The sequence below is a fragment of the Gossypium hirsutum genome, chromosome D12 (assembly GCF_007990345.1).
Source record: "Gossypium hirsutum isolate 1008001.06 chromosome D12, Gossypium_hirsutum_v2.1, whole genome shotgun sequence".
NCBI classification, from domain to species: Eukaryota; Viridiplantae; Streptophyta; class Magnoliopsida; order Malvales; family Malvaceae; genus Gossypium; species Gossypium hirsutum.
The window spans coordinates 62,163,429-62,183,632 of record NC_053448.1 but is presented as its reverse complement, the minus strand read 5'-3'; the positions used below and the strand labels follow the sequence as shown (position 1 = coordinate 62,183,632).

At 29.3% G+C, this 20,204-nt stretch overlaps 1 protein-coding gene and 2 long non-coding RNA genes across 3 annotated transcripts; 2 read left to right on the top strand and 1 right to left on the bottom strand.

The window, feature by feature from the left end:
• Positions 1 to 2,153: 2,153 nt before the first annotated feature.
• On the top strand, positions 2,154 to 2,926 carry LOC121224432 (uncharacterized). The gene is made up of 2 exons (XR_005922009.1): positions 2,154 to 2,411; positions 2,689 to 2,926. It is a non-coding gene; the product is annotated as an uncharacterized lncRNA (long non-coding RNA).
• A 1,343-nt stretch (positions 2,927 to 4,269) lies between these two features.
• LOC121224431 (uncharacterized) lies at positions 4,270 to 20,204 on the bottom strand. The gene is made up of 2 exons (XR_005922008.1): positions 19,912 to 20,204; positions 4,270 to 5,138 (listed from the first exon to the last, which is right to left on the bottom strand). It is a non-coding gene; the product is annotated as an uncharacterized lncRNA (long non-coding RNA).
• Positions 4,457 to 5,895, top strand: LOC121224430 (transcription factor DICHOTOMA). The gene is made up of 2 exons (XM_041107738.1): positions 4,457 to 5,479; positions 5,585 to 5,895. The coding sequence occupies exons 1-2, from the start codon at positions 4,457 to 4,459 to the stop codon at positions 5,645 to 5,647; spliced, it is 1,086 nt and encodes a 361-aa protein (XP_040963672.1). The 3' UTR covers positions 5,648 to 5,895.

Below are 20,204 nucleotides of genomic sequence, written 5' to 3'. Positions count from 1 at the left end.
CAATAAAAATAGGAACAAATTTTAATTCTTCTTCGCTCGACAAATTACTTCTTGATATTTTAAATTTTATAAGATTATAGCTAATAAGATAATAAAATTTATGGTTTGATCCCTCAAATATTTACAATTTTTTGAATAATTTTTTCTACTCGCATATTTATTTTATCATGAATCTTGTCATAACAAGTTAGGACAAAGCAGAAGTGAAGATGAAGCCCAATAACCTGGCGAAAAAAACAGAAGTTACTAAACAGTGTGTGTGGGGAGGAGGGGGGGATTTTAAGTTCTACTTTACACTAACTAGGTTGATATTTTGAAGAAGAAATTAAAAAGAGGAGAAAGTGAAAGAAACATAAAAATGAGTTCACTGTCAAAATCACGTACCTGTTACCACGTGAAGGTGGCACAACACTAAAAGAGTTCCCTATCTGCTCACATCCCACGACCTCACTGTTTTATTCACACATTATCCCACTTCAAATGTTTGAAAGAGATGCGAATGCCCTTTTTTTTTCTCTAACACCATTTCTGATTAAATGCAGGAGTATTAGGTAACCCTAATTATGCCATTCTTTTCTGTATAATTACAAGTGTCTTAAAATTGTTTTACAATTTAAATTTATTTGTATCGAAGTGGTATTTTGATAAAATAAGAGAATTTGAATTTAGTTCAAGTACTTGTGGAATAAATGAAACCAAACAAAATTGTCGAAACCATTTTGAAATCTACTTATTATTATTATTTTTAAATGAAAATAGAGTCGTCACCAATCTTTTTTTTATTTAGGTGTGATCGGGTCACCTTGAAGTTCGATTATTTTAATAAAGATTAAATTTACTAAAATGATGATTTTTGGTCTACAAACCCAGGAAATGGCTTCGGGAGTCGGTTACGCATGAGAAAGGATTAGTACCCTCATAATGCTCAAAATTGGTACCTAGTTGATTACTTGATGTCTTAACATCGAGACTTGTGAATTAGAAAAAAATGCCTTCGTATTTCGAGTTAATCGGGAAGAAAATCATACCCCGTAAGTTAGGACACGATATCTCAAATTCCCGAAAATAAGAATGCTCATTTTTTAATTATTGCCCAAATCTTATATATTTTATTATTATTTCTTCCAAAAAAGAGAAGGGACGTTCGATTATTTTGGTTTGAGGAGAAAATCGTACCCCGTAAGTTAGGGGCACAATTTCTCGAATCCTCAAAATAAAGAATATCGCCTTAGTCTTTATTCTTTTATGCGCTTATGCCGAAAAACGGATGTATGTAGCAATTGTTTACAATGTACGATAATGGAGAAAATTATGGTAAAATAACATAAATAATATGACAATAATATAATGAGTACAAATAAAAAAATAATAATAAATATTCAATTAATAATATTATCTAATAATACTAATAATGAAATAATATAAAAATGCATGATAATAATAGAATTACGTTCACAAAATATTGGTTCTTTGAGCGAATTTTAACAAAATTAATATTAATTAACAACAATAATTACTTAATAATGTTATTAATATCAATAATTAAAAGTAAGGATCAAAATAAAATAATCGAAAAATCAGACGGTAAAAAAAATGAAAAAAAATATATGGACTTAATTAAATGAATGTAGGATTAAATTAAAATTCAAACAAAACTTAAAGCACAAATTGCCAAAAAAATAAAGGAAAGGGGAATAAAGGACTAAATTAAAAATATAACAAAACTAAAAGCCTAAATTATAAAGAAATGGAACTTAAAAGATTAAATTAAAATAAGATAGAAAACTTTAAAGGGTGAAATGGAAATTATCCCCAGCATATTGACATGTGTCACTCCTCAAGGGGTTCACAGTGGGTCAGGGGACTAAATTGCACATGAATTTAAATTATGGTGGGAAAATTAAATCAAATAAAATGAGCAGGACTAAATTAAAAGGATGAAAAAAGCGAAAGGACCAAAGCTAGAAAAATCCCTTCCCTTCAAAAACACGCAGATCCTATGGGGAAAACGAGTCTATTTTTGGGTTGAGTTTAAAACAAAATTTTTTGGGGGTTTTTGAAGCCAGGCCAAAACGATGCCGTTTTAATATGTCTATATAAGTTAAAATTAAAAAAAAATCATTTTAGTCTGTTATTTAAAAGAAAAACTTTATTCTCCTTTTTTTTTCTCTGAAGTGGCTTCAACTCAGGCCACAAGCAGGCGAATCTTCTCCGTTGTCACCGGTCATCGGTCACCGGCGACGGAGACCGCCGCCTACGGTGGTCGAAAATCGCTAAAAAAAATTCCCTGGAATTATTTTTTTTCACGCAGATTTCTGATCTGGAGTCAGAATCGCTGAAAACTTGGCCAAATTCCCAAAAAAGGAGAGAAAGCTTTCGATTTCTACTTTCTCTAACGAGGCGCAAAATAGGTAAAGTTTCTCCTTTTTTCTATTTTTTGTTTCGAAAAGAGAAAAAATCAAAATAAATTAACAATAATAAATAATAAAAATGTTACATTTTTGAACTTTGTAGTATTTTTATTTCGATTCTTCTAATTTTTTGTATTTTGATTTCGTTTTTTTTATTTCAATCTCTTCCATTCTTTTTCGTGTTACAAAGATCGGTTTTTATAACCGAAATAATACTACAATATATGTTTTTTTGATTGCTTGTTTCTGCTTCTTTTCCTTTTTGAGTTTCTTGTAGGGGCGGTGGAAGTCAATGAGGTTGCTGCTGCCGTTTTGGTGAAGGGGGAAGGTTTCGGGCCTTGCGTCCGCTGACATGTCGGGGAGCGGCATGGCAGGGGGCCAGGGCAACTAGGGTTTCTAAAAAAAGTTTAGGTTGTAGGCTGTTGGGCTTTGTTTTTATTTTGTAATTGGACTTTTAAGAATGACTTTGTTTTTTTTGTTTAGTTTGAGTTAGGCCGGGCAAAATTGAGCTGTTACAAAATCGCTTTATAGAGAATAGAGATGAATCATAAATTATTTGGGGTCAAAGTGTAATTTTACTATTATACTAACAAGTAATTTCATAAAAAAATTAAGGGACTCAATGGAAAATCTACCATTTGGGAAGGGGCAAGGTCACACCTCTACCCATTTGTCTTCATCCGGGAAAAAGTCCACTCCCACTTATTCTAGCCATTTATTGGTAAATTCACAATCTTTTAAGGAACCACGATCACAACTAATGATGGCAGAATTGAATTGGATTGGCCGGTTGAATTGATTGAATAAAAAAATGATGGTTCAATCAATTCGACTAATGGCATAAAATCATATATAGATTAAATCGTTTGTGAAATGGGAAAAAATCGAAAATCGAGACAAAAAAATGGTGGTTGATCTAACTTAATTTTTTAAAAATACTTTTAATTATTGTTGAATTAGCAATCGAAACAGTGGTCTAATTAGTTCGACCATCGATCCAATTTTCAAAATATTAATAATAACAATGCCAATTAGAAAAATAGTAATCAATAAGGCCATGGATTAACGAGGCTTGAGGCTCTAGGAACTTTGGGATCTCGGCTTTGAGTCCCAATTTATGTAAATGTGTAGTTTATTCTGGTTATATTAAAAAATAAAATATTTTGGTTTGATTTCTTGTTCAACAAGTTTTATTGTCGGTTCGTACTTATTTATTGTTGAACTGATTAGATATTATTCTTCGAATCGGTACTGAAGACAATTTTCGATTCAATCAATCTAACAGATGAGTTTAATATATCATTACTGATTCAAACTCTAAATTTAATGATGATGATAATAATAATTGTCTATACCGATTCATTGTTTAATCATTTCGATATTTTTTAATTATTTCGATACAATTTTATGGACTAATACTCGAAGCAATTCCCGATTCAATCTATCCAACTACTCATTTGTACTCTAAATTTAACGAAAAAATTTAAGAAAGTGATGGGGAATGGGGATTGAGGGGGTATTTTGTCAGCAAGCAATTCCCATCTTTGAGGTGCTTGAGCCTCCTCAGAATTGTAATTCAATTCCCTCATATTCTCTCTCTCTCTCTCTCTCTCTATCTATTGCAACAGAGACAACTCTGCTACTATAGCCATAGAGAGTACATCATCTCTGCTGTCTTTCTCATGCTGTAGTTGTCCTTTGCTTGTGAAGGGTAAATACCCACCCCTTCTCTCTCTCTCTCTCTCTCTAGTTTCAATCACCCAAAAATGAACACTCAGATTTTTCATCCACATGCTTAGTTAACTATCTCTATAAACTGAGTGAAAAAAGAACAAAAGAAGAAATCAAAACAAGCATGGGGATTGAAGATATTGAGTACTTTTATTTCTCTCACAAAACACTGAGTCTTCATTTGCAGAAAATAAAACCATAATTAGACTATCCTTAATGGTGCATGTGTCGTATTCTCAAATCTAGTTTCTAATAGGGTTGTTTCTAGCGGTGCGATTTCAAAGCTTCTTTTTTTTTTTTTTTGGCCTTTTCAAATGTATCCTTCAAACAGCAATGGCAGCAGTGAAGAACCAATTAATGACCATTCGTTCTTTCATTTCGTAACGGATTCTAAACAGGAAGATCCTTCTTTTGGTTTCTTCAATTTCCCCTCTCCGTATTATAGTCAATGTGAGCTTGAGCAAGTGTTTCAAGACCAAGACCATGATGTTTTCCTTCACCAACATCATGATCTATTGTTTCATCACGAACAAAACCACCAGCCATTAATGGCTGATTCGGTTTCGGGCACCATTGTTAACGTGCCTGCAACTTCAGCCGTGGACTGCACCAAGAAGAAGAGCAACAATCATAATGCCGACACTGAAGTAAAGCAGCAAAAGCGGTCGTCTTCTAAGAGAGACCGACACAGCAAGATCAACACGGCGAATGGACCAAGAGACCGGAGGATGAGGTTGTCCCTCGATGTAGCTCGTGAGTTCTTTGGTTTGCAAGACATGTTAGGCTACGACAAAGCTAGTAGGACCGTGGAATGGTTGCTCATACAGGCGAGGCACGAAATCATGAAGCTAGCCAGAGCCCGTGTTTCCCATAATAATAACAACAGCGTTGCAGCGGCGGCGGCGGCGGAAGCGGCGGCTGTTGCAAAGAGTCCATCTTCAACTTCCGAGGGTGAAGTGGTGTCTGCTTTAGAAGGTACCATCTCTAAAGGGAAACCTACAGAGAAAACGGTTAAAAAAACCACTTTCCAGTTCCACCCTCTTGCAAGGGATTTAAGGGAAAAGGCAAGAGCAAGGGCAAAGGCAAGAACCAAAGCAAAGAACATGTGGAATCAAAAGCTATGTTGTAGTACTGATGAGACCAAACTCAGTTCATGGTGGTCTTTTCAGACAGGTGAAGAATCTAGTATCCAACAGCACCACCACAACAAGAAGATCAACCCTTCTTTGCAACAGGTTGCTGCTGGTGATATGATTGATGAATCTTTAGCAATTATTAACAAATGGAACCCCGATTCCATGTTCAATTGTCTACAAAACTCTGGAATTAACCAAGAGGTAAGTACTAATTAGTCCTTTATAACATAGTTTCTTTGATCTTATGTTTGTCAGCTGCTAATTCTAGAACCAAACCTAATTGTAACAAATGATATAATTTGACAGCATCAGATCACTGGCTTTCTGCCCTTTGGCAAACCATGGGAAGGCTACAACAATAAAATTTAGAGGCATGCACTATGTTATTGCTGACTTTCTATATGGTATGTACTATGGTATGAGCAAGGTTTTTAAAAAAAATATTTATTTGGGATTTTTATTGTGGACTCTTTTAATGATTGTTGTGTGGTGATTTATCATTTTAGGATGATGTTATGCAATTCCCTTGTTTATGTTCAAAGTAAGTAAAATATAGTATCTTAATTAGATTCATTGTAAAACCTTAATTTCAGCAATGAAGATCAACATCTTTTGTATGTTATTGTTGTTGTTTTCAAACCAATTGATCTAAAACTTGCTCTGTCTCTTTAGTGTTTGTTCATTGGTTTTGCCTTATGTTGGTGGTGAAGTAAGCTTTTATAGGAAATGGTTGCATACATAGGGTGGGTTATGGGATCCACTATGGCCTTACAAGCAATTTTCTTCCACTTTCAGGCCATGTTTTTTCAAAGCCTAAACAACATATCCATCATTCATCTCATAATATGAAGTAGAAATTATAGGGATATCTTCATGTATGATGGAATATTATAATATAGTGGACATCATGACTTCAAACAGTACAGCTCAATGTTCCTAAACTTAAGCATATACAATTGCATGACTTTGTGAATTTAATACTTGTAGAGATTAATTCTATTGAAATCTAAGCTATGAAATAATAGAAACTTTAGTGGGCATCCTTTTTGTGCATGCTTAGATGGTTTAGATGGTTCATTACCATGGAAGCACTATGAAACTCACTCTTTATGATAATTTCTCCTACAATTTGTAGCTAAATTAGGTTGATTTTCTGCAGCATATGATAAACTTTGTAAGTTGTTTTTACTTTGTTAGTGGAAAATTTTTAATTATTTTTCAATCTATGTAGGAGTACATCAACATCATAAGTGTTTGAGTTTAGCATAGGTTTTTAATCATTGAATTCCCTCGAGATCAGAGAAGAGACAAGGAAAAAGAATATTAGCTAATAAGTCTGACTTAGGACCTCCACACTTATAAGTGCTAAATTCCACTTTATTTAGTTAAGCTTGAATCTGGATCTCGACTCCCGTTAGTTTGACTCTTTCCTCTTACTTATTCATTTCTTTTTCTTTTTTCTTTTATATGTATATAACATAAATTTTCAACTATAAACTCAAAAGTTAGAGAAAACTATTGAGAGCTTAGTTTTATTTATAGATGAAAGCATGAACACTTAAAATACATACAATGCTACATGGGATTATTGGAAATTTTCAAATTTCACCAATCTAAAAAAAATTGAAGAAATTTGATTATATTAAGATATTTTGGAAAAATAATTGATTTTATGATTTTCTTTGTTTTATTGTGTAGGATAAATTTAAGCTATTTTGGAATGATCATAAAAAATGAGAACAAAATAAAAGCTTTCAAATATTTTGAAAAGTAACCTAAAAATAGAATTTTTGGTGTAGTTGATTATAATTACATATGTGCGATATATTTGGATAATTATTGTAATTAGTGAGTACTACTAAATTGAATGTAGTTGAAGTGTTCTGATAACAATTTTTAATACTTAAGGAAGGAAGAGGATTTAAGTAATTACGTGAGTAATTAAATTTAAAATCAATTGCACTTTTCAAATATACACATACACTATTTAAGTTTTAAAATTTATTTTTATACAATAATATTATTTTTATTATTTGACATATATTTTATTTTTAAATGTAATTATATGTTATTTCATTAATCTTGTTTACACGAGAGATAATTTCTCATACATTTTGACTTACTAAATATTTAACTAAATTACATAATATTTATTATTAATTAATTATAACCAATCGATGATGATAATGAGTATATATTAAATATTATAGACGGAATAGACCAACAAATATAGAATGCCAGCGTAATTAGATAAAATTTTATTAGTAATCGTATTGTTAATGTTTTCTTGGACTTACATAATATATACAATGATTGATTTTAAATATTGTTACTTGTTTAGAGAATTTGTTTTTTCAAGTATTATTAATAGTTTTTTTTTGTATAATTAATATTATTTTTAAGAATTTAAAAATATATAACTTTAAAATTACAATTTATACTATTAAACATGATATAGAGAATTACAATATAATTATAGTTTATTAGTCAAATAAAAGTAAAATTCTTTACAATTACAACAATGTGTAATTATTACCCTAAACAAAACCTATGAAACATGCGTAATTCTGGAAAGTAGAGATATTTTTATATTTATATTATGAGAAATTATAAATATTGAATTGAATAATTAATAGAAAAATTATTAATTTGATAAATTAATTTCTTTATTTATTAAATTCAATAAAATAGGGGAAAATTATTAAATACAAGTAGATTTTTAGACCCCAACCTGATTTTATTAACAATAATTATTATTAATTAATAAAACCTGTCTACTGACACATACCAGAAATGTCATAACTGGTAATAAATGCCGAAGAGAAATAAATGATTTGGAAAATGCATACATCATAACAAGAAGAATTTTTCATTTAAATGACAAAAGCAATCACTTGACTATTCGATGGGAAATTAAAAGCTAATAACAAAAGCTTTACACTTACCAAAATAGTCCACCCATTTTTTTTATTTTTTTAAAAAATCATTTTTGGAAATTGAGTCAATTTTATGATAGTGTATATAATTTTTTATGCATCAAATCAATTTAAATAAATTAAATTCAAATAATAATAATGATATAAACGTTGAATTTAATTGGTCAACCTTCACAATAATGGATAAAATCTACATGTGGCAGGATTAAAATCTTTGTAAATGATTTAAATTATAATAATATTAATTAATGAAATTGTATTTTTAATAAAATTTATAAATGTAATTTTATTTATTAAATATTATTTTTTTCTAATAAAGTAAAATTAATATATTTTTATATAAAATTTAAATAATATCTTAATTAAAATTTATTATTTTTATTTCACTTAGGAATGGAATTAATTTTATTAAAATTTGGGGTAATTGACTATTATAGACAATTAATTTAGGAAAGAATGCACTTTAAATATTAAGACGTTTGTTGATATAGACGGAAAGTTGTTATAGAAAGTAAAAAAGAAAACATAAAAAATTGGTTTTACAGCAAACTTAATTGTTATAATAAAATGTTGTTAAAGGAAGTTATTGCTAAAGAGTGAACTGATTGTTTATCACTTTTAACCAATTATTTATTATAAAAATCACTAGTAAATTATTTTCATAATTAATTATTACACATAATACGATTTGAATGAAAGTAATACACCCTATTTCATAGGAACAAATCTTAAAATTATGCATGAACTTTTATTCAATGTGTAATTTGATACATGAACTTTAATTTGGTTAAATTATACATATGGAATTTTTATTGTGGTTCAAATGTATAAATGAAACTTTAATTTTGGTTCAATTATATACATTTATTTTTATATTGGATAAATATAATTATTTGTGTATATAATATATAAACATAAAATGGCATTATATCAATAATTGTGTTAATAATTTCTGAGAATTAGATCAAATTAAAATTTTGTGTATGAAATTACACAAAATCAAAATTTATATATAAAATTACACATAAATCAAAATTCATATATAATTTTGAGGCTTATCCCTATTTCATACAATCATTATTCTCTTTCTTTCAAAAAAAAAACTCTCTTAATATACCCCCACATAAATTATAAATAAGTTCCCCCCACCCTCCCATGGATGATTAGTGTAACAACACAATTTTCAGTAGTGTCAGAACAATGATTTGAGATCACTAAATCCGATAAAAAATTTAGAAAAATTATTAATTAATAATTATAAGTTAAGCGTGATTTTAGAAATATTTCAAAAAGTTAATGAATTTTGTGATTTAAAAGAAATTATTAGGTAAATTGGGTCAAAAACGAGGTATCGAGACCTCGATATTATAAACTGAGCCGTAAATATTTTTAAAAATATTTATGGAGTGTCATTAGGGTAGTATTAAAGTTTCGTTAAGAAATTTTAATGTTCCGATAGTTAATTGATTAAAAAGGATCGAATTGAAAAAAAAGTATTCTCGGGACTTCGTTCCGATAAATCGAACTTGTAAATATTTATTATAAATATTACGAAGTTAGTTGTGTAGTTAGTTAGGTTTTAATTAAGTGAATTTGTCTAAATTGAGGTTAATTATAAAAAAAATTAAATTGAAATAAAGATAAAAGTTTAATTATAGATTAAGAAAAATTAAAGGGATCAAAGAAGCAATTATGCCATTGCTTAAAGTTGAGGCTGCTTAACATTGAAAAATGTAAGATATTTTTAATTTAAAATATATATTATATTATATTTACTTAATTAATAAGTATGTTTTTATATATATATATAGAAACAGAGAAGCAAAACGAAAATTGAGAAAGAAGAAAAAGAAAGAGAACACGCCTTAAGGGGTTTCAAAAGTTCCAAATTTAATTGGTAAGTTAATTTAGTCTCTCTTTTTTTGTAATTTTGATATTTTTAGAATCCTAGAACAAAATACTATTTGATTGAAGTTGAAATTTTGAAAGTTAGTAATTTTTTAGATATTTTTTATGTTGAATAAATTGAAGAATTAGGGATTAAATTGATTGGATTTCAAGTTAGAAGTTATTAGAAGGTTGATTTGTAAAATAAAACATAAGTTTTGAATTAATAGGGACTAAATTGAGAGAATTTTGAAATTAGGGATTTATGGTAAAAATGAAGAGTTAAAATGAGTTTATAGTAAGAATTAAGAGAGAATATGGAGTTAGATTGGGAAAATAAAATTAGTATTGATAAGGGATTAAATTAGAATTTAGGTAAAGTTTAGGTATAAATGAAAATATTTTGATGAAATTGTGTATTAATTATTTTTATTTATTTAATTACGTAGCTAATGTCGTGTAAGAGTCATTGTCCGAGAGAGGAAAGGAGAAGGTGGACAAGGAGTGATTCGAGAAAATTTCGGTTAGTATTACCATAATTCGAATTTAATTATTAATTGTTAAATTTTAAATTCATACACTTGATAAGAAAATTGAGGTAAGTATCATGATTGAATTGAATGATAAATACGTATTGGTATTGAATTTATTAATAGTAATTGTTGAATTTTGAATAATATGTTTAATAAATAAAAATAAGGTGAATATCGATATTGAATTAAATGATATTGAATTGTTTGTGAATTGAAATAATAGATGTTTTGAATTGATTGAATATTTGAAATTGTTGTGGAAATGAATTCGAAATTGGAAAAGTAAAATAATACCCTATTAATTTATCGGACTAGATTGGATACAAATGGCATGCCATAGGATTTGTGATGTGATGAGGAGATTTGTAGTTCGGCCGAGAAGATGATTCTGTTAATATATGCTTCGGTTTATCCGAAGAGGCATCTAATGCCTTATTGGTGTGTTTGGGAGGATATGATATACTGGTGTGTTAAGGAGGATTTATATTATTCCGGGTGTGTTAGGTTGGATATTCTGGTGCGTTTGGTTGAATCCATGTATCCGTCAAGGTCTGAGTCTTGTTAATAGGGGTAAATAATTGAAATGAGAACTTTTGAATAAGTGTGATTGATTGAGCTATGGAAGAAATAAGAAAGTGAAATCGTGAATTGATATGTGAATTGGAAATCGAGCTATGGAAAGAAATGAGAAAGTGAAATTGTGAATTGATATGTGAATTGGAAATTGAGATATGAGATTTGAAGATATGAACCCAAAGTTCATGATGTGATGAAGAGTAAATTTTTGTTATATGATATTAGTGAGTACAAATTTCAATAGAATTGATATTGAATATAGTAATAAATTGAATGAATTGTATATGAATTGAAATGAACTATTGGAATGAGATGTTAAAAATCCAATGAAATTGACATAGTGAAATATTGCTTATTGTTATTAATGATCAAGTTGATTTAAAGTATGAGATAATTAATGAATAATTGTAGACATAAAATAAAAATGTAATAATTTATTGATTAATGTTATAAATTTGAATTATGGTAATACCACTGAGTATACCCATACTCAGCGTACGGTTGTTTTCATGCGCAGGTTAGTAGAAAGCCAGTGACCGGTCAAGCATCCAGAGCAATCCCGACCTCAGAGAAATTTTAGTGATGTACCTTTCTTTTGATAATGTGGCATGTATCTAGGTATTGTATTGATTAAAGTACGCTATGTATGTTATTTACTTGTGAATTAGTTATAAGTTATCCGATATGTCCGGTAATGCTTTGTAACCCTGTTCCGACGACGGTTTAGGGTTAAAGGGTGTTACAATTAGGATAAAAATTGTTCCCAAAAAACACTAGGTATTTAGAAAAGCAATAAAGCACCAAATGGTAGGGGCATCTTGCACTAAATTGATCATATATTGAATAAAACTCACCATTGATATGCTACATTACGACAAAAGTTCTCCCCTACAATGAAGCAAAACATGTGGAAACAAAGGGTACCTTAGAGAAAATAATAGGAAAAATATTTAGGGAAAGGGGGTGTTGCCATATCTCATGATTGAAAATGAGAAGAGGGGCAAAAATAAAAGATAAGGAATAGGTATTCCATACAAGAAAAAAATCGTGCTCTAGCTTACTTTTTTTCTTTTAGTCATACGTGTATAAAATTTTAAGGATAAGGAATGTTGTCAGAATCGGATAGAATTAGTTGAATTGAGAATTGAAATTTTAATCTGTTAAATTGGTAACATATAATTGGAGATAACTTGGATTATTTTGATCCAATAAGAAATAAGAAGTCAAGAATCGAAAAAAGTTGTTGAAAATTAGAAAGAAAAAACCTCAGGTTTTTTATATTTTATTTTTAATAAAAAAATTTGAATTTTTTGGTTCAACTTTTTTTATTTTTGTATAAATATACATTTGATTTAAAATCTAAAATTTTTATATAATTTTTAAATAATAAAATTGGAAAATAAAAATCTAAATCCTTCAACCCTTAAATAAAAAGAAAAGTGTGTCACACTCAAACTTATATCCTCCTAGTTGTTGTAATAGCAACAATGACAATTAAGCTAAAACTCGATCTGCTTATATCAGTATCATTTTAAACATGAGTAACATATGTATTTTATATTAGAGCAAAACATTGATTGACCATTTCCTTTAGCAATGAGAAAATTTGAAATATATAGAGAATTCAAACTACAAATTAATAGGCTAAAATTAAATGTACAAGTTATTCCATTCAATTCTTTTTTTATTATTTTTTAAATATTTGAATTTCATATTTATATTTAATACATACTTAAATATGCATATGGATTGTCAGCTTAGTAATTTTAAAAAAAAATGTATATGGATAAAATTATTATCTTTTTGAATATACAAGTACATGTTAGGCTTTCTTTAGATTGATTGTTGTATAATGAATTATTTAACACTAAATTATCTATTTGTTTTTAATATTTTATATGATTATTTTATAATAATACATATTGCATCCATATTTTTGCATAGGAATTAAGATATATGACATACCAAAAACTCGAAACTAAGTTGTAGCGACTATTGATGATTTGGTTCACTAAATATGACCGTCCAATATTTTGAAACTTTTTAAAAGAATAAGTAAAACAAAGTAATTAACGGATTCACCCTCTTTCGTTTACATGAACAATTGAATTTACTCATCCTCGACCCAATCGACCAGTCTAATCCTATTTTAAAAAAACCATGCAATTACTGCCTCAAATTCCAACTTAAGCCGAAAATTAGACACTACATCGCATTGCTAGCAATTGCATTAGCAACCCTGAAGTCACGGTATCTTTTGCATCCGTTTTATTATCTATAAACTCAACTACTTGCAAATTTTGTTACCCGTTCATCCTTTTATTTAACTCCTCATCCTTTCATGTCTGTGACTGTGAGTGACTTATACATGATTATATATTTGTTAAATAGCATTGTCTGCTTAGCCTATATATGCCCTACAGACTATATACAATTTGAGAAGAAAAAAAAAGTTTCCGTTTTCTTTTTTACATCCAAAAGGCCAATGGGTGAATCTAAAGGTTAAAATTAAAATGAGAGTGAATAATCTGCCTTACAGACCTGAACTGGTATCCACCTATCCACACCCATGTGAAGATGAATAAGTGTTCTCTGACTGAAAAAAAAAGAAGGAAAAACAGCAATAGTACTTTTGACCCTAAAGCCATTGATCCTTGTTTTGTTTTGCATTTTCTTTTTTACCATCTTCACCCCATAAAAGTTTTCTGAACTTGTCCTCAAATCCACCATTTTCACTTGGACCACCCACATTAAGTTCTTCTTGCTAAATAGGTATGTGGGCATCACTTCTAGTTAGGGTTCTTACAGGTCTGCTTAAATTTGTACAACTTTGCCCAAAATGATGGAGAGGAAAGATATACACTGGAAAACCCTTCAAACCCTAAAACTGCTATTCCCAAATCTGTAACTTAAAAGCACAAATCAAGAAAGAAAGAAAAAACCCTAAGATTTTGAGATGACAGGTTGAATTTTTTGGGCATATATATACATTCAAAATCTGGCATTTTATACACCCCAAAGTTCTGGGTGTTGTTTGTGTGAGAGAGATCCTTTAGCAAACCCTAGTTTAAAAAAAAACCTGAAAGACCCTAAAACCTAGAACATGCCGTAAGTTCTGAATCATTAGGAGCACTTCTTGCGAAAAAGAAAACCCTAAGAGATAGACAGATAAAAGAAATGAAGTGGAGGCTGTAAAAGCACCAATGGAAGAAAAAGATGTGGAGTGGCTGAAGCAATTGTGATAGTGGAGAAGAAACCCCAAAGGGTGAGTCACCGACCAGACCAATCAAAAGGTAAAACTCTTGTAAAAATTAACAACAATTATGATTTTATAGCTTACAAACTTGATTTTTCTTTCTAGGAGTATAATATGATTTTTCATTACACCCAACTATTTTTATTAGTAATACTTTTGTCTTTTTCATATTTTTATATCATCTATAAGTAAAACAATTATAAATTCAAAGATTAAGTACGCGTTTAATAGTGTTCAAAATTATTAAAATACAAATTTATTACCACTCCACTTATATTCAAAGAAAATATTTAGATTGGACTAATGCCACCCGTCAATTGAGTATTTTGTGAAATTAACAAAAATTCATTGTTTTTACATAGTAATAAATACTATTTTAAAATTATTTTTCCTTTTTAAATTTTTATATAAAACCAAGAAAATATATATATGATGAGATTTAAACTCAAAATATAATGATTTTCATAATCTCAATTTTACCACTATATTCATAATCAAATTTACTTTTTATATTGATTTTTATAAATTTATTGCATAATATTCTTAGTTAACTTGATGCGCCAATGTCAATCTCTTTCTAAGTACAAATTAAAAGCATATTTCAGCAAAAGTCCAAAACCACACCCTTATCAGAAAATGTGAATTTGATGCAAAGACATCATCTCCAACCATGTGCTTTTTTGGTCTTCTCTTCAACCATTGTGCAACATTAATTAGATCCATGTTTCTAACAAATACACCCCATGTGACCAAATGCAACATTTGCATATTGGCAATAAGTGTACATCACTTATTAATTAAGACAACTTTGATTTTTGCCATTATGTTAATCGATGCTCTATCAATTGAACCAACCTATTATGACTTTCCTTGCATATGTCAACATCATGTTAATCCAACATTCGTGTTTACAGCAAAGCTTTCGTTCAAAGTCTAAAGTATTTTGCAATCATATAAATTTAATATTATGATTTTTTTCTCCTTTTTCTTATTACAAATCTGGGGAGGGAAATGAATGACAAAAGGTTTCAACCCTAAATTTTGAATCACTCTAATTGTGGTTAAGTCAACATGATTTTTTTCCTTAAATCATGCACTTTTTAATTACATTTTCCACCATAGTATTTATGGTCCATTTTCAATTATTTAATGACATTTTAGTATTTTTTGCATGTCATTAATATATAATTTTGGTAATCTTTTTTACACTGAGCTTTGAATTCGGTTCGGAGTTTAGAGTTCAAAGTTTAAAGTTCATGGTAAAAAATTATCAAAATTATATATCAATGACATGAGAAAAATTATTAAAATATCATTGAGTAATTGAAAATAGATTATGAATAATGTGGTGGAAAGGGTCTATAAAATAATTCCTCTTAAGGCTAAGTCAGGATAATTTTTTCCTTAAATCATACCATCTCAATCATATAATTAGCATCTGTCATATAATTAAACATCTCAAAACAAAATCATTAAATCTCTACAAATTTTAAATGTTGTATTAACCCAAAATTTAATTCGCCACACTCACCATCCCTGTCGGCTTCCTCTCTTCCTAAATAAATCATTGTCTCCAAGAAATGCTACCATATGGTGGATTTCCTAGCACGAAACCAAATTGATTTTTCACAAGTGGCATAGTCAGTCTTTAATCAAATCTTGAATCTATTTCTCCTCCATTCAATAAACAACAATTTTTTTACTTAATCAAATCTATAAAAAGTGGTCAACCACTCAATCCCAACCTTACCGAGGTATCTCGAAACCTCGATAGGCAATCAAAGTCTACAACCTTCCAATCAGTGCAAGACCTTTTTTGTTTTTTCTTTTATGGTTTTGTTATCATTAGCTGCATTTTCTTACATGGCCCCCTATGTTGTCTTTTTCTTTTTACCCCCGTTCTATCTAAAATCATATTGGCATATCCCATGAACACCCTAACAACCACTAACACTAATTCTTAACACCTTCCATTGGAATCACATCTAATAAAAATCCTTTCCCTCTTAAGTAACTTTGGTATCGCTTAAGCCCTGAAAGGGAAATGTAATCCATTTTTTTCCTCAATCACGTAAATTTATTAAAAGGGAGAAGCAACCTACACTCAAGCAGTGATAAAGAGTTCACAAGCAAAAGCAATCAAAACAAAGACAAAATCATGCAAGAACACAAAGCATGATAAAATCGAGAGATTCAGAGCCAACAAAAAAGGCCAGAAAGCTCAGAACCATGCCAAGAACAATCCATTGTTAGTGCATTTAAAATAAATTGCATTTTGTATTGTTAGTTGAGATTTTGAGTTTTGACTACATAAGTTCAAGTTTTATCATGCACAATTGTATGTGTGGATCTCCAGTCTCATCATGTGCATGAAAAAAGCATTATACTTATAAAAGTTCTTTCTTTCAAAAAATATGCATTTATCGACAAGTGTTAGATGCAGTGATAAAACACATTGCACTTCTGAAAAAAATTCCAATTTAAACCTTAGAGATAATATTATCACGAGATGAAGCTACAAACATGAAGAATACCTTAGTTATACAAAATGAAATAATATTGCACTTTTGTATTACGAAAATCATTTTCTTCATCAACCTTTGTATCTATTGTCTTTGCTTACCTGCATACAACTCCTCTTATAATAAACTTATTCAACTATATCATTTACGCCAATATAATTTTCATAATGTGAGACTCAAATTTGGGCGTAAGGTCCTAAAATCTAAATTTTTGTCAACATTGTCACGGCTTCATTGACAGATATCAAATCCTCTTATAATGAAGCGGGGTAAGGAGAGCAAATGTTACCAAATTCACCACCACTTCACAGTCGGTATGCTTTGCCCTACCAACCACTTCACTCTACGATTGGTATGTACTCTTGAAAACACCTACTAATTCCATGAATGTTGGATGCATCTAAACCCCTCTCAACCCGCCCCGGTTTAATTTTTTTGAGTTAACTTTAGCATTTCAATTTTTTTAAAAGTAAGTAAATATTTAAACATAGTTATTCTAAAATATTTAATATAAAACATATGAATTTTTTATAACACATTTTTACAATTTTATTCTTATAATAATGATATATATACAAAGAATAAAATGATAATTTATGTAGTAGGATAGGATGGGACAAACAGACCGCTCCATACCTATTTAAAAAAAATTAATCCCATTTCACAGTCACTTTTCAAAAATTCCAGTCATCCCTAATTAGACAATACACGCAAAAGGGGTTTCTCATCTATCTCTTCCATCCTTATATATTGTCTCTCTATGTGCGTATATAGTACAGGAAAAAATATCCAAATCAAGAAAAGTTAAATCGTTGTTTGAGACTGAGAAATGAAGAACTGCGGAGCTCGGATTTAAGAAAAAAATGGAAGCGGTAGGAAATGTAAAAATAAATTTCCAAAACCTTGATCGTCATGGGGGTCAAAATACAAACAACTCTTTATCTGATTCTGGCCTTCTTGATCGGAAAAAGAAAGTATGGGAGGCATGGGAGCTCGGGAAAACTCGGGTCTTAGGGTCACCGATAATGAAGATGAAGTGGTTAGAGAATTGGTTGATTTCGAAAAAAGAAGATTATGATGAAATATGTTTAAAGCAGTGGCAAAGGTTTCATAGGCATTGAAATTATAGGACTAAAAACTAAACTTCAGGTGTATCAATTAGATTGGACTGGGGATGTGCTGATTAAAGCCTAGAATGTTGACTGGTTGAGAGGTGCTTTGTCAATGGTGCCCAGCTCCTACTCCTAGACATCAATTTCACACTTAGATGCTTTCTATTTAATTCAAAACAATTGGGCCTAAGAGGATACTTTATATATCAACTATCCTACAACCCAACCCAGAAAGGATCATTTTCTTAGCCCTAAACCTCAAACCACTCTCCCAATGATAAATCCGTTAGATGATTTTCTAGCATCAATATTTTTATATTTTTATCAATTTAATTTTTATTTTATTTTGAGCTAAATTTAACTATTAATCTCTTAAAAGAGGTCCATGTGTTTTTTTTTCTAATAAAAATGCTGACTAAAATATTGTTTTTTAACGATGTTTGCATGGCAATCCGCATGACATTACATGTGTACTTTGTGCTGATATAGCACTATTTATTTTATTTTTTAAATCAACAAATATATTTAAAATTTATAAAAATTAAAAAAAAATATGAAGTGCATGTCGATTGTTATGTGGGTTAACATTAAAAGAATTATAAAATATATTTTAAACATTTTTAATGTTTAAAAAATTAATTAAATATTAACATGTCATCCACTTGTATATTACGTCAGTAAAATTAACAAATATTAATTTTTTTTCATTTATCTCGATGTGATTTAATAAAAAAATTTAAATTTAAAAATGAAAAAATGAAAAAATAAGTAAGTGGTTGGAGTATTAAGTGATTATGCCAATGATGGGACAGGTATTAAGGGGAAAGGATCGGTCATTCCCATGCTAAAAGCTGAATTCTCACACTTTCACCTCATTTATGACTCGAATGTTATGTTCTTTTCATTTTTTGTATTTACATATGCCTTCCCTTAACCCATGTGTGGATTATTTTTAAAAATAATAATAATTGTACAAATTTCATTTGGTCAGTCCACAACAATAGAGGCTCAACCCAAACACTAGATAAATGAATAAAACGACCTGGTGTTTAAATATAATATTTTTTTTAGAGAATTAATAAATATGAGTGAAGTTAGAAAAATTTTTAGGGGTTGAAATTAAATTATACTTTTATAAATTTTAAAAGATTAAATTAAATTTTTATTATTTTAGGGGAGCAAAGCATAATTTTATCATTACAAATAAAATTTTAAGGAGCCTAAATGAAAAGTTTTCATTTTAGGGTGCTAATAATAAGGATGGAGCCAAGAATTTTCCTTTAGGAGATAAAGATAAAATTATAAAATTTTAAGAGGTTAAAGTTAAAAATATTATGTTGTTTTTTCGAGGTGTTAAAATAGCAATTATACCCCGATGTCCTCTAACCTATTTCCCATCTGGCAGCACCAACCCAACCCACTAGCCCGCCACAAATAGACCTTAATATCTTTCATAATATTTTATTAAATATTTTTATTCGCTAAATCTATTTCGAAATATTATATTGACGTATTTGTTAATTGTAACTATTATTGCAAAGGAGAAATTGGTAGAGTGAGCAATTCATCCCTTCTGATTATAAAAAACGAAAAAAACAATCAACTTTTTTTTATCCTAATTGATTAAGTCTTATAGTTAATCATTTATATGAATAAAATTGACTTAACATAGGTTAGCTTGGTAAACTAGTTTTGTTAGATTTTTTAAAAAAAAAATTGTAACATGAGAAATAAAACATGATAAATTAGAAGATTTGGAAGTTTTAAACAAAAAGAAGGAGGCTTAATCTGTGAAGTAGTGTTGGAATTACCTTGAACAAAGCCAGTTCAACATTGCCATTTCCATATTTCTTGCCGATACGTAGCAACCCAAGTTTTAAACTCATCATCATGCAAAAACAATGAAGCAAAAGAACAAGTTCAAAAATTCCAGGCTAGGACGAATAAAATGATCTCATATATATTAGCAATGAAAATTAACCTGAAACTCACCAATAGAAGCTTTAATCCATGAACAAGTTGAACTTGAAAATACCCCAAAACGAAAAGGAAAACAAAAAAAAAAAAACCCAAGTCGACGAAGTTTCAGCAGATAGATCAATGA

What these genes read in the sequence shown, in the direction of transcription:
- LOC121224430 (XM_041107738.1), top strand. Translation starts at nt 4,457, where the DNA reads ATGTATCCTTCAAACAGCAATGGCAGCAGTGAAGAACCAATTAATGAC. An exon ending in ACTCTGGAATTAACCAAGAG is followed by an intron (nt 5,480 to 5,584) that starts GTAAGTACTAAT and finishes ATAATTTGACAG; the next exon opens with CATCAGATCACTGGCTTTCT.